The sequence below is a fragment of the Tubulanus polymorphus genome, chromosome 7 (genome assembly GCF_964204645.1).
Source record: "Tubulanus polymorphus chromosome 7, tnTubPoly1.2, whole genome shotgun sequence".
In the NCBI taxonomy this organism is placed as follows: Eukaryota; Metazoa; Nemertea; class Palaeonemertea; order Tubulaniformes; family Tubulanidae; genus Tubulanus; species Tubulanus polymorphus.
Genome location: NC_134031.1, coordinates 14,492,517 through 14,517,289, shown reverse-complemented (window position 1 = coordinate 14,517,289; position 24,773 = coordinate 14,492,517). Strand labels below are relative to the sequence as shown.

The 24,773-nt window shown below is 35.2% G+C and overlaps 1 protein-coding gene and 1 non-coding gene across 2 annotated transcripts; both read right to left on the bottom strand.

Annotated features, from left to right (window-relative positions):
- Positions 1 to 6,718: 6,718 nt before the first annotated feature.
- On the bottom strand, positions 6,719 to 9,198 carry LOC141908323 (exocyst complex component 8-like). Its single transcript, XM_074798324.1, has one exon. It carries the CDS (start codon positions 9,195 to 9,197, stop codon positions 7,047 to 7,049), a length of 2,151 nt encoding a protein of 716 aa, XP_074654425.1. The 5' UTR covers position 9,198; the 3' UTR covers positions 6,719 to 7,046.
- A 14,764-nt stretch (positions 9,199 to 23,962) lies between these two features.
- Positions 23,963 to 24,052, bottom strand: Trnay-gua (transfer RNA tyrosine (anticodon GUA)). The gene is given in 2 exon segments: positions 23,963 to 23,998; positions 24,016 to 24,052. It is a non-coding gene; the product is annotated as a tRNA-Tyr (tRNA).
- Positions 24,053 to 24,773: the final 721 nt, after the last annotated feature.

Sequence of the window (24,773 nt, the reverse complement as noted above, 5' to 3'; positions counted from 1 at the left end):
ATCTTTGAAAATAAAAAAAGTTTCACGCTGGTGAACGTTTTTATACGGAAGCCCCTAGGTGACATACGAGAAGACTTTTTCACAATTTCGACTTATTAAGTCGAATTTCGACATAATAAGTCGAATTTCGACATAATAAGTCGAATTTCGACATAATAAGTCGAATTTCGAGTTAATTAAGTCGAATTTCGAGTTTTATTTTCATGTCGAATTTCGACTTATTAAGTCGAAATTCGACTTAATTAACACGAAATTCGACTTATTATGTCGAAATTCGACTTAATAAGTCGAAATTATGAAAAAAATTATCTCATATGTCACCTAGGGGCTTCCGTATTTTTAAGTCACATTCTTTCTAAAAAAACAATCACTCCATTTTGAAAAATAACGGACCATTGTTGCTACGCTACTAGGTCCGCAACAATTGAAAACAGATCAATGGCAGTCCGTGCAGCGGTCAGATATTACACTATTATGACCGAAATAGTTGGTAATGCCAGTAATAGGGGTTTAGTTGTTCTAGATCAAAGGTCTAACGGCCGAGCTCGTAAAAATGAAAAACATGAAAATAATAACAATTTCTACTTGAATTAGTCGCGAAGCTCATAAAAATGAACATAATTTACATGAATTTCATATATTTTAAAATCAATTATATGTTAATTACAAAAGTGTGAGTAAAGTGTGAGTAATAATTCATATTTTAACAGATTTCGAGTAAAAATATAAGTAAAATAAATGGACAACTAAAAGAGTATAAAAGTGTGAGTAAAGTGTGAGTGAAATAGTTTATATTTTAAACATATTTCAATATTTATATGTGTTAAATTCTTATTTTCAATATAAAAAGTAACGAGTAATTAACGAGTGAAATAATTCACGTTTAAATCATTGAATATTTATATTTATATGTGTTAAATTCTTATTTTTAATATAAAAAGTAACGAGTAATTAACGAGTGAAATAATTTATATTTAAAACAGTGAATATTTATATTTATATGTGTTAAATTCTTATTTTCAGTATAAAAGTAACGAGTAATTAACGAGTGAAATAATTCATATTTAAAACAGTGAATATTTATATTTATATGTGTTAAATTCTTGATTTTTAATATAGAAAGTAACGAGTAATTAACGAGTGAAATAATTCATATTTAAAACATTGAATATTTATATTTGAATGAGTTTTGATAAAAATTTTGTTATAAAAATGAAGAAAGAAGAAGAGCCCAACTTTAAAATCGAAATCAATGAAACCAATAAATCATTTTCACAGTTTAACATTAGAAATTATATTTCAGCGACAAATTTAGTGTCCGCCAGACATTATAAAATCGATAACATAACTATGATTAATCAAATATTATCAAATGAAACATATTTAATTACTGAACTAGTAGATACTTTTGATAATGGCGTTAAAAATCCTAAAATGTTCAATACAGTTTTAAATTTTAAAGGAATTTTAGATGAAAACATAATAAATATTCTTAAAACTCCTTTTAATAAAAGAGATAGTGATTTGATACTTTCAAAAGATTATAATGATTTGATTAACTTAAGAATTGAAAAAAGACAATTATATTATTTCAATTTTGATAATAAACAAATTATCTATAATGAAAATTCATCAAATATTGGTATTCAATGTGAATTAGATAATGAAAAATCATTTAAAGATATTGTAGATAATGAAATTGTTGCGCCTAAATATAATCCTAATGAAAGCGTTTTATGTAATTGTGGAAAATATTATACTCGAAGCAATAAATCACACCATCTTAAATCAAAATATCATAACACATATTAAAGATAAAAACTAATAACATAACTGATGATTTAAAAACATTAAAACATCATTTTGATTTCAGTAACTATCCTAAAGATCATGAATTGTTTAGCATGAAATGATAAATTGTTTGACAGTTGAAATGATAAATTGTTTGGTAGTTGAAATGATAAATTGTTTGACAGTTGAAATGATAAATTGTTTGGCAGTTGAAATGATAAATTGTTTGACAGTTGAAATGATAAATTGTTTGACAGTTGAAATGATAAATTGTTTGGCAGTTGAAATGATAAATTGTTTGACAGTTGAAATGATAAATTGTTTGACTGTTAAAATGTTAAATTATTCGACTGTTAAAATGTTAAATTGTTTGACTATTGAAATGTTAAATTGTTAGACTGTTGAAATGTTAAATTGTTTGGCTGTAAATTTGATTGTTATTTGATTTAATCATTTAAAAGTTTAATATTTTAAAAATGATTATAAAATATTTAATTAAAAACTAGCAAATATTTTATAAACTGTTTAATTTTTCTCTTAAATAAATGAATGGTTTCATCTCAACTGGGAAAAGTGATTTGAAACATTATTCAGTAGCAGGAGGATTAATATTGGCTGCACTTTTCTTTTATTATGAAAATATCAGTAAGGATTTGATTAATGAAAATATAAAATTGAGCAAGAAATTAAAGAAGTTAAATGGAAACAATCACAGAAAAAATAACAATAAAAAAGTTAATGATTTAAAAGAATTAGAGGATTAAAACAGCATCTTTTAATTTAATTTATTCTATATATTTTAACTATAAAAATGAGTGAAAATAAGGTATTAGAAATATTACATCTAATATACAAAAATCAACAAAATACTAAATCAATTATTATGATTTCAGGTTTATTTTCATTCTCAGTTTATACTATAAAACAGTTGTTAGAATTTTATGATTCTTGTAAAATAAGATATACAGAATTGAAAGATAACATAAATTATATTTCAGATAGATTGAATAATATTAAATGCTGTGAAATATGTAATAAAAGATATAAAAATAAAAAGAGTTTGAGAAATCATAAATATATTCATGAACTTGATGAAAAATTACATAATTCAAATTGAGAATAAGACTGTTAAATTGGTTGAAAATATAAAAATAGATTATATTTTCTAACTAATTTAACTATTTCTATACTTAGATTAATAATTTATGTTTTTAATTTTTATAAAAACTAATTTATATATCTATGCACTAGACGTACAAGTAAGAATCCAAGATTCTTGCCAAGAAAGTAAGATTTCTTGGATTCTTACTCGTACCTGTCTTACTTAGTTTTATAAAAATGAATAAATTATATGTTTTCACTTAATAAAAATAAAAAATAGATTACATTATAAATATTTGGAAAAGTATAAATCATATTCAATTATATATTTACATTTATCATTAATAAAAGAGGATTACAATGAATCCGCTAGATTGTTTAACTGTTTAAGTATTAAATTGTGTAGATTGTATACTCATAAACTAAATTACAAATTAAGAATAAGACTGTTAAATTAGCTGAAATGTATGAAATATTGTATGAAATATTAGTTAATCAAAAAAAGGGGTTTAAGTATTAAGGTATTTAGTACATACTTAACTACGTACTTAAGTACGTATTAATGTATTAAATACATATTATGCTTTATTTCTGAAAATGAAGTCACAGAAGTAATTTATGTTTTAATTCATTCAAATATGATATTGTAAATTCTTTACATTTGACTAGGATAATACAAGAGTGATATTAGTTGGTTGGCTTATTCAATAAGAGAAACAATGAAATAATACAAGAGTGATACTAACAGTTAAAGTTATTGAATTTCTTGTTAAATCTATTTGAATTCTAGTCAATTCTTGTTAACCAATAGCGTGAATAGAAATCAAAAAGATTTAAATAAAAAAACAATAAGTTACTTTATCTAATACTAACTTATTTAACTTATGTTTTTTTTATTTAAATCTTTTTGATTTCTATTCACGCTATTGGTTAACAAGAATCCAAGTCAATTAATACTTAAACCCCTATTTTTGATTAACTAACTCATTTCAACTGTCTAACAATTTATCATTTCAACTGTCTAACAATTTATCATTTCAACTGTCAAACAATTTATCATTTCAACTGTCAAACAATTTATCATTTCAACTGTCAAACAATTTATCATTTCAACTGTCAAACAATTTATCATTTCAACTGTCAAACAATTTATCATTTCAACTGTCAAACAATTTATCATTTCAACTGTCAAACAATTTATCATTTCAACTGTCAAACAATTTATCATTTCAACTGTCAAACAATTTATCATTTCAACTGTCAAACAATTTATCATTTCAACTACCAAACAATTTATCATTTCAACTGTCAAACAATTTATCATTTCATGCTAAACAATTCATGATCTTTAGGATAGTTACTGAAATCAAAATGATGTTTTAATGTTTTTAAATCATCAGTTATGTTATTAGTTTTTATCTTTAATATGTGTTATGATATTTTGATTTAAGATGGTGTGATTTATTGCTTCGAGTATAATATTTTCCACAATTACATAAAACGCTTTCATTAGGATTATATTTAGGCGCAACAATTTCATTATCTACAATATCTTTAAATGATTTTTCATTATCTAATTCACATTGAATACCAATATTTGATGAATTTTCATTATAGATAATTTGTTTATTATCAAAATTGAAATAATATAATTGTCTTTTTTCAATTCTTAAGTTAATCAAATCATTATAATCTTTTGAAAGTATCAAATCACTATCTCTTTTATTAAAAGGAGTTTTAAGAATATTTATTATGTTTTCATCTAAAATTCCTTTAAAATTTAAAACTGTCTTGAACATTTTAGGATTTTTAACGCCATTATCAAAAGTATCTACTAGTTCAGTAATTAAATATGTTTCATTTGATAATATTTGATTAATCATAGTTATGTTATCGATTTTATAATGTCTGGCGGACACTAAATTTGTCGCTGAAATATAATTTCTAATGTTAAACTGTGAAAATGATTTATTGGTTTCATTGATTTCGATTTTAAAGTTGGGCTCTCATTTTTATAACAAAATTTTTATTAAAACTCATTCAAATATAAATATTCAATGTTTAAAATATGAATTATTTCACTCGTTAATTACTCGTTACTTTCTATATTAAAAATCAAGAATTTAACACATATAAATATAAATATTCACTGTTTTAAATATGAATTATTTCACTCGTTAATTACTCGTTACTTTTATACTGAAAATAAGAATTTAACACATATAAATATAAATATTCACTGTTTTAAATATAAATTATTTCACTCGTTAATTACTCGTTACTTTTTATATTGAAAATAAGAATTTAACACATATAAATATAAATATTCAATGATTTAAACATGAATTATTTCACTCGTTAATTACTCGTTACTTTTTATATTGAAAATAAGAATTTAACACATATAAATATTGAAATATGTTTAAAATATAAACTATTTCACTCACACTTTACTCACACTTTTATACTCTTTTAGTTGTCCATTTATTTTACTTATATTTTTACTCGAAATCTGTTAAAATATGAATTATTACTCACACTTTTGTAATTAACATATAAATGTTTTTAAAATATATGAAATTCATGTAAATTATGTTCATTTTTATGAGTTTCGCGACTAATTCAAGTAGAAATTGTTATTATTTTCATGTTTTTCATTTTTACGAGCTCGACCGTTCGACCTTTGATCTAGAACAACTAAACCCCTATTACTAATGCCTGGGCTGGGTTTCATAGATGTGCAAGCAAAATAGTCCCTGGGAACATTTTGAAATTTGTCATAGCCATGGTTTCTCATTGTTACTGTGGTGGTTGTTAACCAGACTTAGGAGTTATCCCTAGGGATAACTTTGATACCAGTGTATGAAACCGAACCCAGGTTATGATGAAGCCTATTTTTAACATCTGAATGAAAGAATAGCGTAATTTCATACATCATTAATAAATGATCCGACTTCGAGACAACAATTTGAATGGATTTTACATTTTGGGACCACACTTTACACTACGACAGGCGAGTTTCCGATTAGTAGAATCCGACTTTGGGACAGAAATGTACTTGAAATTAAGAAAAAAACGGGACCTCTGAATTTATACGACTTGTCCGTTTATCCGACTTTTGCGGATCCGACTTATGCAAGGTTTAAGCTTACTGTACGAGTATTTTTCCTACGACGTTGAAATTGGGGTGTCCCTAGTTAGTTACCTAATCGTTGGTAGTAAGCTTTTTATAATCGGATGGGCTTATACCAACCAGGTTACTGAGGGTCCCTATCAGCTGTCAGTACCAATTAAAATGTGTACATTTGATATCCTTTGCCTAACAAAAATGCCGCGGCAAACTGGACTGAGACAGACATTAGTCAGTAACCTGTCTGTGGTTTAGTTTCACGATCGGATATTTTCACAAACCACATCCGATAATAAAAAGCTTACCACCAACGATTAGGTAAGTAACTAAGGGTGTCCCAGGTTCGTACCTAGTAATTGCTGATCACTCATTCAGAGTAGTAGTGAGTCTGAGTAGTAGTGAGTCTGACAGGCTCGTTCGAAGCGCGACTGAATACTACCAGTTTATTTTTAAAAAAGTATTGCATTGTGACAGCAAATATATACACTTTGCACTTAACAAGTTCAGTCCAATATCGTCCCTCTGTACTAGGCAGCACTGTAGAAAGTCTCAACGCCATATTTTGGGTCAAAGAATTCCATTCATCAACAAGAATTTTCCCCCAAATCTCATTTAAAAAAAACAGCACCGTCCAAGAAATTACAATGAAAAGCGACAATGATTAACGATAGGATAATTTTTTATTTAATCCTATTAAATTGCACTATTAACGTCGAAATCAATAAACATATGTTGCAAAAGCATCGATTAACATTTCGTTACGGAATTATCATCATCCTGCGCTGTGTTGAAGAATAAAAGCTGATTAAATCGTTTTCATACGTTTTAACAAATAGTAACATTAAATACATATTGGTAAGAATGACATGAGAAACGCTAAATTTAATGGATTTTTCAAAAATTCAAATATTATTGATTTGAAATATTGAAATATTAATAGTTTAAGGTGTTTAGAATGTATTTCATATATTTGATATTTCTAACGATTTCGACTGTTTCTTTTTTTCTCTCGAAATGTCGCTGTTTAAACTTTCTGAGCGGCGTTTTGTTTTATACGTTTATACGCGGCGTGAATTTGATAAAACTGGTAACTGTGGTTACCAGTACAGGCGCTGAGTTTCTCCTCGGTTCGCCTCAACACGACGTCGACGATGAACCCTCCGTTGCTAAGCACGAACGCGTGCTCTTTAATGAATTGTTGCGTCGTCAACGCTCGTTCGACGTGTTTCAGTTGAAATTTCAAGACGTCGGCGAGCGAGTCGATGATCGCGCAGTGCAACTCCTCCGTGTAGATCTTACACAAATTATCGACGTAGATTAAAAATGCGCGACTGAATTGCGTCGTATTGGTCGTCAGCGACAGCCAATCGGAATCGACGTAATCTCGTATGGTAACGAGTCCGGACTCGGAGAGCTCCGTCAGATACGCGTCGACGTCGTCCCGCGTCGATAGATTCTCCGGACGCCACGTGTCGTCCGCCGCGCGGTGCTTCGCCGCCTCGAGTAGCTGATCGCGATGTTCCGTGATCGCTTTCTCCGCGATCACCCGCAGGTGATCGTTCAGAATGTACGTCAACTCTAAACCGAGCTCGATCAACCGGTCGCTATGACGACGCGCGACTCGCACGCACTCGGCGATCGCCCCTAGCGACACGCTCTTATTGATCTCGCTCGTGTCGGGTTGCAGGATCTGACTGGTGAAGATCGCGACGAATCCTCGTATCTGACCCTCGCACCAAACTACGAACTCCGAGTAACAGCCGTAGTGACCTTCGAAAGCTTTATCGAACTCTCGCCCGGTATCGATCAAACTCGAGAAAAAAACCTCGCATAATTTACGCACGAACACGGTGACAGCGCCCTCTAGTTTCAACTGCTTCAAATTATACGTGATGATCGCCTCGCGATTGAGCAGGAAGAGACGACAGGCTCGCGCCGACTGACCGAGTTTAATCAGTTGAGTAACGGCGCGACGAGCTGCACGAGGACCGCCCCTCATCGATCGCTCCGGGGAAACCCGTAACTCCTGAACGAGCGCGTCCGTTAGATGTTTCACGCGGTGATCGATGCGAGCTCGATATTCCGTCAGCGCCACCGATTTCGGAACGCGTTTCAAATGTTCGTTGATTTCGGCGATTTTTTCGACGGCGCTTTCGAAATCTCGCTGAGCGACGAAAACGTCTAAATCTTCGGGGACTTCCCGAACCCAGTCCTCGTGCAACAGGGATAGATCAATGACGGACGATAACGCCGGACTCGAATCCGGTTCGTCCGTCCGCCGATCGGCGGCGCGCGAGTCGACGATCGATTTTCGGTTATTGACCCGCGGGTCGACGACTGATTTACGTTGTTCCCGCAAGTCGACGACCGACTCTCGTTTACGCGATTCGAGTGCTGATTTCTTTTTTTTCGTTTCCTCCAGAATTTCCAACCAGAATCGTTTCTCTTTCGCAGAGTCGCATTTAAGCATGCGAGTATCGGGAAACATTAGAATCTTGAACGCGTTTTTAACGTGACCGATATCCCGCGCGTTAACCACCGCTAGGCTGTCCAACTCGTACAGATTTTGAAATTTGAATTTAACTGGTCCTATCCCGTGCGGTAACAACGTAGCGAACAATAAACTATCATTAAGTAAATAAACGTGAATTTGTTCGATATTGGAAAACGTTTCAGGGTCGAGTTCCATCAGATCCCCGTGATGGACGAGGAGTCGACCGGGGACCTCAGTTACGCGTGAACACCCCTCTACGTTCTCCAGTAACGACGCCACGTTCTGACGGGTCTCGGCGGCACCCTCGCCCGGTTTACCATCCGACTCGTCTTCGAGCCCAGGGGCCGACTGTCGGGCATCGACTTCGTCGCTTACTAGCGACATCTCCTTCATTTCATCCAGCAGCAGTTTCTGTTCCGATAACATGTGACTCAACTGATACATCTCACCCTCCAGAATCGAAATCTCTTTCGCCGTTTCGATGAACTGAGTGTAGTTTTTGTAGACATTTTTTTTCAGATTGAGGGCGGTCTCGTCTGCTATCTGCTGCACAGTGCGCTGTATATCGATCAGATCATCCTCACCTCCACTATTCGCGATCTTACAAACAAACGTTTCCGCATTAAAATCTTCTCTGGATAAAGTACGCCCCAAATTCTCGATAGTCGAAGTGGAGGCCATTTTCTATTTCATTGACATATACGAGGATTTCCTCCGGAATTCCCGTCTAAAGTCAAATGCTATGACGTAATTCCAGATAAGCCCGACAACCCTAATGAATATACAATGTTTGGTGGCGTAGGTGTGTTTACGATACCTGTGGTTAGAAACTAGTGCGATTTAGCGGGCCGGGGCACAGGCACTTGAATATGGGCTTTGATAATGGATAAATATTTGATAATTTACCAGCGATACGTTAATCCTTCTTTAATAGATCCGCCATGTTTTATAATAAATTTACCCATGATGCAACGCGCGCCGGTCGTTTAGCTATACTATACAGTATGTATAGTATGGTGTAACAAGGTATATTTTCTGAAAGGAAATGTACTGCGACAGGTGATTTTGCCTCATCATTGAAAAATAAGATTAAAAGCATCTAGAGATATAATTCTTCCGGTCATGGAGGGAGAAGTCAAAAACAATGTAAGCCATGATTAATCGACGAGTAGAGTATCAAGACGACCGGCGGCATGCTGTAATTTAGAAGAAGCACCGCAGTTTAGAATGCAGTAGATTGACTGTATTACATAATCATGAATAATGAAAAATTGAATGAAAATAAACTAATGCTACAGTTGATATGATAAATCTCAATGTTCAGTGAAATTGCAATGCGCAGTGGGAGACCCCTTTTGCGCGTAATCTCAAACTCAAGCGGGTACAGATCAGTCGTCAGGTAAGATATTCAAAAGATTTTAACGCAGGCTTAAACTGCAAATAACCCTCTTTAACTTCAGTGAAAATAGGAAATATAGCTTGAAGAGATACTTAGATATTTTGAAATTAATAAATATTGCGATTTCTTTTACGCACGGTTAAGATATGCGGTCCTTGGTTTCACATCGTCACTGTTCTCAATTGTTGCGTTCAAAAATTCCAAGAATCGCCAGCAAATATCTGCATTTCATTACCTTTAAAATGGTGTATAAATCGATTTCGTCGAGTGAGGGACTGCAGAACTATATGATATTCAATCTAAACTTATGTTTTAAAAATGAGCGCAAATTATCGCAACAATAGGGACCTCGAGGGACCGCCACAAAATGGCGCCTAGAAACTTGAAACTTCTTTATTAAGTCGAATTTCGAGTTAATTAAGTCGAATTTCGAGTTTTATTTTCATGTCGAATTTCGACTTATTAAGTCGAAATTCGACTTGATTAACACGAAATTCGACTTATTATGTCGAAATTCGACTTATTATGTCGAAATTTGACTTATTATGTCGAAATTCGACTTATTAAGTCGAAATTCGACTTATTAAGTCGAAATTGTGAAAAGAATTTCTCGTATGTCACCTAGGGGCTTCCGTAGTAAATAGTCCGATAGTTTATTGTAGTTTTTCGAAACGCAAATTTTCCAGATGAAAGTATGGTCGGTGGTATCCGAAGTGTAGTTTATGACCTCGACGGTGCAGCTCCGATGAGGATGGGTTTCTCCGCCAAGGGGTGCACAATCGGTACTTCACATCTGGTGCTGAGTTTGCCTAAAAGTAAAAGTTTTTACACGGGGAGCAGTTTTGTGTTTCTAATATACAGTGCATAGTTAGGTCCGTGGATGCGTCGCAATCAAACAGACAGTGCTATGCGAATTGATAGACCGTCAGTAAGAAAGCGGCACAGGCACGTGAATATTGAATACATATTTGTACACTTACGTATATACAGTCTTCATCGGGTTCTATTTGCAGTCTTCATCGGGTTCTATTTGTTTCTCTTTCCAGCTATCGCGGCGATGAGACTGAGTTTACAGTCAAAACATCAGAAACAGTAAACTAATGCGTATGTGGTGATATAAAACACAAGTGGTCAGACAGTTCTATGCGTATTGATAGACCGTCATTCCGGTTCGATGACTAGCCGTTTTAACCGGGTATAGTCACTCGTCTCGTTAAACTTGATCCTAGCAATCTCGGAGCAGAACGCTGGTGATGTAGAAAAATAGACGCAAATGTAACATGGTCTTGCTTTTGAATAATTTATCAAGCACAAGAATGTAAGATTCATATCAATCTATTTATTTAGGTTTTTTTTTGTAATCGGAGATCTAAAAATAGCAACATTCGCGGGACACGTCGAGTCAGCAATTCATTCTTCAGGCATGAGGCATCAGCAGCCCCCGTCAAGGAGGAAAATGCGCATCCGTGCTGTTGCAAAAGATTTCAGATTCCATTGAAATTCCAAGTTGACAAATGAAAAATAAGATACCCCCCACCGAGTCTGACGAATCTATACGTTGTTATCTAAATCAAAAATAATTCTCTTTGTACTTTCTTCTTTATTGCGGATATCCGATGGTGTATTTGCATTTATTGAACGAATATTTGAACTTGAATAGTGCCCACCAGATGGTAGAGGTTGGGTCACTTGAAATGCTCCAGCGCCGTGGCAAAAAGGGATTAAATTCTGAGGCCTCGGTCTTAACATATGCGTCCAATCTCAGCGGTCACTAGTAGACACTCTAAGACTTTTATTGTATTGCCAGAAACGTGATAAACACGGGACAAACAGCACAACGTTACCCCAGTGTACCAAACCAAGAAAGTTTGATTGATCACGCCTTTGGTATTTTCATACTTGAAATCCAACATCAGTTTTGAAAAGCAGCATAATACCGCATCGGGGATTATTCTGATATTTTTCGCACGGTGGAATAATCGCAGAGAGCGGCACTGGTATACCACGAGTATATAAACATAACCGGCGCCACCAAACATTTTTACTTCCACAATCCCTCGGCGTGGTTCGCTAGTCCCAGGTGGAATTCGTGTAGAGAAAATAATGAATGAATGAAGAAATAAAAGCTCAGTTAAAACCGTGTTGAGTTTCGAAGGGATTCTAGTCATTACGCGGAGTTCTGAAGATCAAGGGGTACACCAATACGAATCAACGAACTTTATCTCCGCACAAGTGACTTAAGCCAAGCGCATCGCAGTAAGGCCGAGGCAGAAACTCTTTTCCTGCTCGTGGTCAATGCGCGTTTTGCTCAGAAATACTGTAACAGTTTTTTTCGTGTTTCGGAGTTAAGCCAGGAAACCACTACTGCTGGAGTTGTGTCACACAAGTTAAGAAAAAATACAAACGACGTAATGTGCAGCAGAAAGCCCGTGATGCGGGTAAAGATTTATTCTATCAGTAAATATTGTATTGAATATTATAAGCATTATTTCAGAGAGGACCCAAAACCGTGGCTATAAATGAGACGCATTGATTTTTTTTTTGAAATATGAGATTGAAGCGGCTATCACACGTTATTTCTAATTCGGGATCTTGCCAGGGGTCCAGTATCACTCCCGAACTCGCTTCCACCAGCCCCCTGGCCTCACGAAGCGTGATTTCATTACTGGCACTGTTGCGCATGACGTCATATATCGATTTGCGAAATACTTCCTTGTTCGGTAAAACGTTCGCTGATTGGTCCATTTAACGGGAAAACCAACAGAAGTCTACTGCCGGTTTGTTACAAGCGCTGTGATTGGTACGACCTGATTCTGGTCAGCTAGTAACGACTCCAACGACTCGTGAGGTCAAGGGGTTCGGGGAACAGCTTTAGCGTAGTGGGTTCGAATCCCTTGACGGGTGAAGATGGGATCGTTTTACGAAAAATTGGAAGATCCATTTATCGTAAAACGACCCGAATGTCGCCGATGATTTATTTTTCGTTTTTACGTGTCGCCGGCATCGCTACAATAGCAAACGAAAGATTTCACTGCAAACAAAGAAGTGGTGTAATAATTCTCACGTGCAATGCCATGATGCCAATGTCAATGTCGCTCTGGCCTAAAAATGAATCCTCGATTGCCACAGTCGACTGCGCAGTCGAGCTAATTTCGTTCGAGTGTTAAAAGTCTGACATCGTAGTGGTGCCATCTGGCGGGATGGTAGGCGTGCCAGTAGCCCGTCGTTTTACTCGACGGATGTATCCGGAAACAATTCGTCTCAAATTAGCCACGTATTGGTAATCTATGTGTAGTTGTATAAGAAGTTGCAATTTGTACTGCATCGCTATTTGCACGGTTTCGAACAGACGGCAATACTTGACTACAGGCAATTTAGATCATCCCATTCACCTGTGGCCTTGATTTCCACATTGTCTTCAGAAAGCAACGCGTCGTAAGGTTCGTTATTGAATTGCTGCAGGCATTTCTGAAATTTTTTTTTTTATTTAATGAACTAGACAATTTCTCGTTGGGGAATATTTTTTGAAGACTGTGAAGCACTTTTTTGCTTTTTTCATTTTCTATCTAAATTCTATGTAACATGTACATGTTGCATCACTCGCAGTGAAAAGACTGCTGTTTTTGCTTTGAGAATTGCATCAACGTGGCTCATTAATAATACTGCATCAAATGCCAAGCTAATGTTGTTGGTGACGAGAAACATTTTCTATTAAATTGCACATATTTTTCGGATTTACGTCTAAAATTCATCCACCCTCGTTTTTGGAGATTACCAGGCCAATTTTCACGCCTTTTAACAACTTCTATCGATGTCGAGGGAGGATGTAGATAGCCCGACAGCGAAGCGGTAATTGTCATCATATTTCCAATACACTACAGGAGGCAGCGCTCTATCTAAACCTTTTGTAATAAATTTAGCTTTTCGGAAGTTCGATTTTTGAGCGTATCGAAGTTTCTGAAATTTTACTTACCGACGTTCTAAGGTTTGTCGCAGTCGGCTGCAGGCGCGGCTGTAGGCGCGGCTGTAGGCGCGGTTGTAGGCGCGGCAGGCGTTGAGTCAGGCGCGGCTGTAGATGTTGCTGTCGTCGTAGCTGTAGTGGTGCCCCCTAAATGACAAGATTGCTGTGTAATTAGATGTTGGGTAATTAGACAAAAGTATTCCAAGGCCCTTCTCAGTCGTCAGGGTTTCTATAATAATTCCAAGTCCGGGTTGTAACGGGTATATGTTGATGAAGTGTTTCAGAATCACAGGCCTGGACACGTTTTACCGGATCGCGCTTGACTCAAAGTTCCTCTGTATTCTCTACAGAACTTAGTCGTTTTACGTTCTCTAAAATTGGAATGTGTTTCATCGAAGAGCTCTTCTGTTTCTTTTTCTCTTCTCTCAATTCTCCCACTTTCATTCAGCATGCGGCCCTTAAAACTTTGCAAGGCCAATCGCGCAATAGCGCAAATATTGAAGTTGAATAGATTTGTAAATGAATCTACACTTGACCCATGGATGCAAAGGGGCCAGGGGCCGGCTTCACAAAGCGTTATTAACTTTAATTATAATTAGGACTTAAATCATAATCAAATTTCATTAATCGTGATTTAGTTACTTACGATTGAAATTCGGTTTCACGAAAGCGTTTATTACATAATTAACTAATTGTTATTACATAGGGGATTTCATTACACAATATAAGTGTATCAAAATGGCGGCACATTCAACAGCCGATTTGCTGTTCAAGTTTGCAAAAGCAATCGTCGTAAATGGGGTTTCCAAGCGGTGACTTTTTAGCAATATAATTCCATAAATATGTACTCTAGTACCGGCAAAAATCTATCATATCTATGTTTGAAGATAAATGAATAGAATCTAGAGTATTGGTATTGACATCCTTTACATAAGGCATGAAATCCAAATTATTCAGACAAACAATCTGAAAACTGAATACGCTGTAGAAATTGCCTTCGTCTGTTTTCAAACATCAAATTTCATAAATGATAACTGCAACTTATAACCATGAAATGATTTGTTCATGCTCTAAGGGATAATCAAATTTTGTAATTAACTGGATTATAATTAACGTAAGTGACGTTTCGTGAAAAACCTAACTTGATTTAATCATGATAATTTAGTTATGATAAGTGATTTGATAATAATTAAGGGTTAATTACGTATTGTGAAAACAGTCCCATCAAAATTCAGTTTAATCTGAGGTTTCTGGATATGATAACGGTCGGTAGGTCTTACTGAGCGCATCAGATAAAGAATATGCATAACACTCGGGCGCATGGCAGTACATTAAGACTTACCACTGTTATCCCTTGTCGGGCATGACGTCACGTATGACGTTATCAACAGCAACATGGTTCCCAGGGTAATGAAATAATTCATCTGAAATGATAGACACAATTCTTACTACTTACGTTACGAAAAATTCAGTTTGTGTACTTGACCTTATTTGATTTTATCTGTACTACTTATAGAAATTGTTTTGACCTTTATTATTGTATTCCTCAATGTGCTACCTGTGGTTCTGGAAATTAGATAAAAAACCTGCAATAATCTAAGTTTACCGAAAACGAGTTAATTTTCGATCAAATTTGAATTGCCATAGGTAATAATACCAGAAGTAAAAATGCCAGAGGTAAAAATGGTAGAGGAAAAATCACACCATAGGTAAAAATGCCAGAGGTAAAAATGCCAGAAGGAAATATGAGGAAAATTAAGTGAAGAATCTATTAACATTGGACCTGAAATTTCATATTTACACTAGATTTTACGTAATGAATGCACAGTTCTGAACATATTCTGGCCTATGATAATAAAAAAATGACAAATTTGTAAACTCACAAATCTATAAAACATAAGCATTAAAATTATTGATATTTTTATTTTGAGATCATTGGAAATTAGAAAATTAACACATATTCTTATATAATTGTAATCAAAACGGGAACATAGTCATGATATGTAACACATTTCTAAATAAATGAATATTAACAAATGTACTAATGAATGCACAGAGTTTACATATTGAATGCACAGTTTAGATAAAGCATATTTCTAGGTATAATAATAGGTATGATGATTAAAATCAAGAAGTTTTTGACGAGTTAGTTTGCTCAATTTCATAACATCAAAGCAACAATTCGATGAATAGTTTTTTGACGCCTTACAAAACGTTACCATTATGAAACCTAAACAATGTTAACCATTCAGCGTCATTTTACAAACGAAAACTGTAAATCGATGTGCAAAACGTCACAGGTATATGTGAACACATACAAGCTATTTGGCAAAATATTATTGATAAAGATGTCCAATGGCTTCCTATGATCATATAACGAGCTCTCTCTGAACGTCGAAATGTCATATTGCATTGAATATCATTAGAGGATATATGATCATATCGCAAGCGGCAGGCATAAATATAAATGATGAGTAAATCGGATTATTCGGTCAAAATGGCGGATGTATACACGATTTGGAAGTCTGATGTAAAATCATACTTCAGAAAATCAGACGTATCTGATCACATTTTGAAAATCGCTATTTCTAACGCTTAACGTACTTTCTTTCAATTCTAAACCTCCAGAAAATAAAAAAACACATTTCAGAGTTCATTGTTATTCCGTATGTACCTGTTTTGGAAAAGTTTCGTCACTCTCTCCCTGGATAAACAAATCATTTTCACGTATGAAAACAAAATTAGTAAGGCTTTGGTTAAAAACAATCAATCTAAACCTTTGGACTGCGGAGTTTACAAAATTCCTTGTTTTGGCTGTGATAAAATTTACTTTGGAGAAACTGGTCGTGAATTAAAAACTCGAATTTCGGAACACAAAAAGGATATAATAAATAAAAAAAAACCGGCTAGTGGCGTAGCAAATCACGTTCGGAACACTGGTCACTGGTCGTTTTAATTTTGATAAAGCCGAAATTATTTATACTTCCAGCAATTACACTAAACACCACATAGTTGAGTCTTCCGTAATTACTCGTCACTCTTATATTAGCGCCAATTTGAATAATGGCTTTTCTCCGCACAATTCCCTTCTTTCTAAGTATATTACTTCATGCCTTGCCAAACACTAATTATTTACTCACTCACCAATTTACTCAATTAACCTGTTCTCCTCTGTATATATACCCGTTTTTTGTCAATATCTCACACCTCACGATGATCTCTAGGGTGAGATCGAAACGTCGACGTGTCTTATATATATTTTAGATTTAATAAATGAATTTTTGTTTTTAAATTCTTTTAATCTGTAGATAGTGGGTTTTTGTCTTATTATAGCAACTTGTTGTTTTGTTTAGAAATGTATTTGTTAGTCGTGTTTGTAAAGTAATTAGTCATATGTTCTTTCTGTCTTTGTTTATGGCATGTTGTTGCTCAAATTGTCTACTCACTGTCTGTCACCTTTGTTTTTCATACCTAAGTTTTTGTTACTATGCAGGAATATATATATAGATATAAGAGTCAGTTGAAACAGAATGAGGGACACAACGCACACTTTTGGTTGGTAGTTTGTACTGAGCAGTTGCCGACCAAGCATTTGAATAAAAGATATTTTATCAAGTTGGAATTGTTGACTTTGGATTAATTTTGACGAGCTAGTTCCCGAGTGCACTGAAAATTCTAGTTGTTACATTATTATTAGTTCACCACGTTTGAGTGTGGTTATCGTTCTATGTTTTATATATCTAAACTGTGCATTCAATACGTAAAATATAGTATAAATGAGGTCCAATGTTAATAAAAATTCTTTGCTTAATTTTCCTCACATTTCCTTCTGGCATTTTCACCTGTGGCATTTTTACTTCAGGCATTATTACCTGGATTCCACCCGTATATAAGTAACGAACCATAAGTAACATATTTTATAATCGTATATTGTATATCTACAATTTCATATCGAACGGTTCATCATATTTCATGTCTCTTACTACATGAAATGCTTAATTATGATAATAATAATAATGATAATAATGATGCTGCTGATGACGATGACGATAACAAAACCAATAACATGTAATATAACTTATGAATATAGTATCAATATGTGCTTTAATGTGGTTATCAACATGTCACATTACTCAATATGTTTTCATAGTAATTAGCTCTAGTCGGTGCTCATCAATAATGAATAAATCTCTCAAACATGTAACTACGTAGGTGTTAGTTTGTGAGTCCTGATGTCTACAACTTGTCTGGCACATAGTTCTCACTTTATACTCATGATTCTGTACATAAAGACTTAGTATGTAATGTATGTATGACTGTATGTGAAACTAAGATAATCAGTCTCATTCCGGGATGCAATAGAAATTGTACATATAAGGTTTAACTGCCTTGTTGTTCCTGATGGATGGTATCCTGCACCGCTGGTGTAAATGCTAATTCCCCAACCAGCCTGCCGATACAACACCGAGCTGGTTACAAAGACACTCAATTGCGTTACTAAATGAATTTGTATTGATTCGACCGACTAGCAACCTCCTGATTATGTGTCGATGCGCCGAACCATGGACTCTAAAACTTCGTTTTAGAGTCTATGGCCGAACCAAGTAACAAGAGAAAAGATATATGTGAATTGTGCGAAGAACTATCTTAAACTTGTAATTCAAACTGTGCGATACCTATTAGTATTGATGAACTATCAATTTGCAATTTCTTATTCAAGTTGTAAAATAATTATTTCATGATATTTCAACGGCAAGCAATTAGAATAAATTGAATATACTACATATAATACGAATAAATTGGCCTTAAAATGGTATCTATTGCAATCCATTCAAAAGTTGGGGGATTTTACCTTCTTATACTTTGAATCGTTACATGAAAGATCTAATGATTTGAATGATCGGTATCAATTAAGATCGGTCTCAGATTTTAAGTTTTTAATAGCGGCAGTACGCGCAGTAAATCTACGCAGACTGAATAGAATCGTATATCTTAAAAAGCATGTAGCATTGCGTTTCGTAGCAATTATTTGTCAGTATTTTGACTAGATAGGTATCTTATGAAACTATTCGTACTCAAACAAGCACTTCATTCGGATCGGGATTCTCACGAGATAGAATGAGAAAGCAGAAATTGATCACAAATTAAAAAGATTATACAGGAAATCTACGGTTGCAGATAAACTTTTACATTTTGACAGCTATACTGGTTTAATACAGTCGTTTGCTACACATATGTAATCGAATTTGATTGGAGAATTTTTAAGCAAATGATTAACGAAAATATACTAATAATAACGAGAATATAAATAGGGTTTTCTGCCAGAGGGGTAAAAATCCGAAATACAAATTAATTACCTTTTTCTAGATTATTTTCGTTGTCGTCAAAGTTATCTCCACCAAATGCAATCGCATTAAAAGCAGTCACAAAATGCAAAAAACTGCTGAATATAAATAGTGCTGACAAACAGGCGACGGGTGCTAGTTATTGTGGTCGTAAACAATAGTGATGAGAACTACATTTCTTAGAGTTGAAGATTGCCAGATTATTGGTGTAATTGTCTAAAGCACATGCGCCAAATAAGCTCGTATTCTAGAGCAGCCACACAAAACGTGAACAAGTGATGAATACAAATAACGCTGATAAACAGGTGACGGGAGCCAGTTATTGTGTTTGTGAAGAATGCTGACGCCATTCTCTACAAACACAATGACTGGTTCCCGTCACCTGTTTATCAGCGCTATTTGTCTCCAACAATTCACCGCGTTGTACGTGACTGCTTGGGTGCGTTTGGCGACCACACCTTAAATAAGTAATTAGATATGTAATTTGCCAATCCATGTATGCACTTATACACATGAATTGTAATTCTTTCTATGCTCTTAGAAAATGTATTTTCGCTGAGCAAAATACGCCAAACTAAGACAATAATTGACGATGTGAATAATCTGCAAAATCATCAACTGTCGGATATACAGGTCCTATTTTCCATTCTTCATAAAGACAATAACTGGTTCCCGTAGACCTGTTTATTAGTGTTATTTGTATTGAGCATTGTTCACGTTCGGTGGTGTGGCTACTCCTAGAATGAGGGTGCATTCGGGGCACCACTTAAAAACAATTATGCCAATAATCAGTTCTCAGAGGTCTCATCACCATTCTTCACAAAAACAATGACCACCACCTGTTTATCAGTGTTTGTATTCATCACCTAGCTATTTTCAATGCGAGTGCATTTGGTGCTCACCTTAGAAAATGATGCTAATAATCGACAAAATCTGCAACTCTTAAAAATACGGTTTCTACCAACACCCTTCACGAACACAATGACCGATTTCCACCACCACCTGTTAATCATTGTTTGTATTCATCAATTGCTCGCGTTTTATGTGACACCTACAATACGAGCGCAGATTAGTCAATGTGATTCGAATTATAATTCTACCGGAGAATGAAAAAATGTTCGCTTGTCAATTTCAGTGGAAATAATTGTTTGAACATGATTCGTATATACCGTTCCACTGTAGCCTCCATCACATGACGCCAAGACCAATTAAAGTTTCGCTATAATTTACCAGAACGGCAGCGACACGGTTCCTCCTTGTAAGGGCTTTAAAATTTCCTCTCATAACCACTCCCTTCTCGCAGCTCATCACCTCTTCAGTCAGAGTTGATACGCGTCAAAAACGAAAACTGACTAAAGAGATGACCACTGAACGTCGCAGATGAGATTGAGAGCCAGTGAGTTATTGTTAACGGAGCAAACGGAGTATTTGGAGATTTGAAAGTTTCGACTGATTACAATGTTTTTTCAATGTTTTCTTAAAAACTTTTTTAGAAATTTGATACAGGGATTGACGTGGTTATTCGATCGGTAGATTTCGTTTGATTTTTGTTTTGAGTCAGTGTCCCTTACAAACCTTCCGCACCTGCCGGGAGCGAAACAGGGGGTTTGATTTTGAAATCAGAAATTGAAGTACGGATATAGTTGTGTGATCGGCGGTCAAGATTACAGAATTTCTTGTTTTAATCGAAGTACATAATCAAATTTTCGTTCCCGGTTCAGTCAAACAATCGAGCAACCAGCCGTAACCGGAAAGCGACTGATTGGGGTTCATTTTGTCGGCTGCCTAATTGTATATATCGAGATTTTGGAAATAACTATATCGCAAGGTTGAAGATGTTTTCTATATTCTTATTTTTTTAAATCGTTTTCCACGTGTAAGTAGTCCGATTAAAATTTATGATAATTTTTTTTCTCGGGTAGATGTTGATGTAGATGTCGTGTAAGTTGATTGTCCCGCATGTTGATTAGGTGAAAGGAAAGCACATTTCAAAACGCAAATTATCCAGATGAGGGTATGATTCTGGTATTCAAAGTATAGTCGAGTGACATCGACGGTACAGCTCTAATGAATATTGATTTCTTCGTCATGGGATGCTGCAGTTGGTACCAAGTTTGCCTACAATGAGTAGTGTATGAGTCCTACTGAACGGAACTATAAGTGACATAAAAAAGCTGAGCATCTACGACTCAACGGGACTATGAATATAGATGCGTATATATATACTGCGTGCAAAGCTTTATTTTCGAATTGAATTGATTATTGACATTTGAAAGCGAGACGTTTTTTTTAAATTGAAGACTCGACTGATTTAATTCATCTAAAGCGATAGATCTTGATTATCGTTGGTTTCATTTTCAACCTGTAAAAATTTTCGAAACGAATACAATTGATAAGAACAGAATATCTGATGAATACAAAGCTGGGGTTTAATTTCGATGACTCGTGGAGCTGATACCAGAAAAAGCGATAGCAATTTAAGCTATTGTCAAGGACAGTTATGAGTTGACCCTCAAGAGTTACTCATTGAAAATGAACACATTTTTACTCAGAGGGTCATCTGAAAATTACAACTGTGGAACTGGATCCTGATTTCAGAGTTAACTATAACTCACAACTGTTGAACTGGATCCTGAGTTCAGAGTTTACTCTAACTCATAACTGTGGAACAGGATTCTGAATGTCATGCTTGATTAAAGTCATCGATTTATTCATCAATTATTGTTTAAATGACATAATGCTACTTATGGTTACAGTTTCTTAGAAATGTCAAATTACTTCGAATTATTTTTTTCGTCCACTGCTGCTGCTGTGGCTGATGCTACTGCTGCGGCTCATGAATGTATGCGATGACAGTCCTCCCCGTACGATCGTCTGTGAGGAGTGGCTGGCCCCGAGATGTCCCATGGTACTAGATCCCGATATCTTTCCTCCGAAGCTGTGACTAGACATCATACCGCCCCCTGTGTGACTCATCATACCGCCTGAACTGGTCACCGTTCTACTGCTGCTGAAATGGCGTTGCACTACGACGCCCCCTGCCGAGCCGCTACTGAACGTCTGACTGGAAACAGCCGACATTCTAGCCAGTAACATATTCAATAGTTTATCCTGCATTGCTTTCGGAGTTCCGGTAGTGAAGCACATCAGAATTCTTAAATTGCCTTTCACTATCTGTCGTGATTGCATGCCCTGAGCGCATGAAATTTCTGAAACAAATTTGGTAATTCAGAATCGAACTCAAAACCCTGGCGGAGTCAAAGATTTGTCTTAGATGATCGTTCTTAAATTGTTAGAATGGTAAGACTGGCAACACAGGGACGGATCTAGGGTCTGACACAGAGAGGGGTGTATCTACAAAATAGGTCATATCATATAATGTAAAAGGGCATCCTGAAAGAATGGCAACAGGCGCAGATCCAGGGCGATTCAATGACTACAGCACAGTGAAAAAAAAGGGCACCAACTTTGAAAAGGGCCAGTATCCATGCCCAGCGAGCGACGTGGTAGCATATAAAGGGGGTCTTGGGGTCTTGAAATTTCATGTTATATTAATGCATTTTCCAAGCGCTTGATCGAGATAGAAGATGTCAACAAGGCAGATTCTCTGACTTTATTCTAGATTTGCTCTAAATTTGTGTGCCATTTATTGGTATCATGCCACTTAATTTGCCTTCACATTCAATTTGCGTGTGCCTTTTTTAGATTTTTGGAAAAATTTGCCATTTTCCGATTAAACGTATTGAGTAGCAATAATATCTCTTTTAGAATAGTGCCCTTTTGAGCAAAGGAGAGTGCCTTAGATTGCCTTTTTTGATTTTCGGGAATCTATTTTCATTCACATTTTGCTGTAAGCCTAGTATAGAAAGGCAATTATCTTTTATTGCTCACAAATTGTGTGCCCTTTTAGCTACTTTTTTCCCGAAACAGAAATTTTTCAATGGCATTTGAAAACTGCAACTTTTAATCTAATCTTACAATAGGAATTGACCCTGTTAGTGATTTGATTGGTAGATTTCGTTTTTCTAGGTATGAATTTGATATTTTTCATTTACCCGTGAAATTCAGGGCTACTAGATATTTTTAGGGGAGGGGATGCGCAAACCCCACTCCCTCCCGTTTTGTATCTACCCCTCAAACTGATCCCCCGGGACCTGTTTGTATCACTTACTTCCTGTTTTACTCTTACATTTTCCGGAACCAATGGAAACAAAACCTGCCGCACATTTTGCATTTGAGCTCGTAACGGTTCCGCTCGAGTGTTGAATCGTTGTATACGATTCCATGGCGTCTAAAAATATATATAGCAATTGTGTTTTAGTTGCAAATGACGACCTACCCATTCTCAATGACTTCAACGATTCAGTAGAATTATGATTTTTAAGACGACTTTACCATTCTCAATGACTTCAAGGATTCAGTAAAATTTCGATTTGTTTCTCAATGACTTCAACGATTCAGTCAAATTACGATTAGTTTCTCAATGAAATCAACGATTCAGTAAAGTTATGATTAGTTTCTCAATGAAATCAACGATTCAGTATGTTATGATTAATTACTAATGACGACTTTCCCATTCTCGATGGCTTCAAATGGTAAATGGTAAAATTACGATTAGTTACCTTAAGAAGAACATCTCATTCTCAAAGACTTTAATAATTTAGTGAAATTACGATTAGTTACCGAAAGCGACATTTTGATTTCCCAAAAAATTCAAACAAAAAAACCAATAAAATATCTTTCCCTCGAGCCGGATTTGAACCAGCGACCTAAGGATATCTACTTGTCACCATTCTACAGTCCTCCGCTCTACCAACTGAGCTATCGAGGGAACATGCGACATAGTGGTTGTAGTCAATATTTATTGAATCCACGTGCGATCGTACTGAGAGATAACTGTACCTGTCATTACTTCAGACAATGATTTGACGACTGTCTTGGAGATAACTGTGTAATGAACTGAAATAGACAGCAATAGAATAGAACAGTTAAATCAACGGGAATTAAAACTGATGTAGATTTTAAACAGTATTTGAGCCCCAGATCTGCAGCGGTCGGTGGCTAGATGTGAAATCAATAGTAAACACCAGGACGGACCCTGTTTTACAGTTTTTGCTTACGTTTCATTCTACGGTTAAGATTATAAGTTTATTTCTGATGTTTCGAATGTGAACTCAATTCTCAACTGTGGAATTAAGTCAACGTCGCCCCTGTTTCATAGCTGTAGGCCTAGTTTATGGATCTGTTGAGTTAAAATTCATTGATTGTTTCTGCAACGAGTCACATCTAATTCCCTCCCCTTCAGTGGTTCGATCTTGTCCGTGTCTTTGGTTTTTTAAATTCATTTATTTACTTGTTTTGATTGTGGTCATTTTCGAGATGAAGAACTTCATGAAGGCGGCACTTTGTAAAGTTCCCGAGAACACGAACAAGCCGGCTGGATGTATTTGTTTTATCACTTGCGTTTCCAGTTGAGTGCCTTTCTCCAGAAACACGAATGTAAACATGGATTTCATATCCATGAAAATCTTCTTCATCTGAAATCAATATCA

Excerpts from the sequence above, each read along its gene's own strand:
- LOC141908323 (XM_074798324.1), bottom strand. The coding sequence starts at position 9,197 with ATGGCCTCCACTTCGACTATCGAGAATTTGGGGCGTACTTTATCCAGA.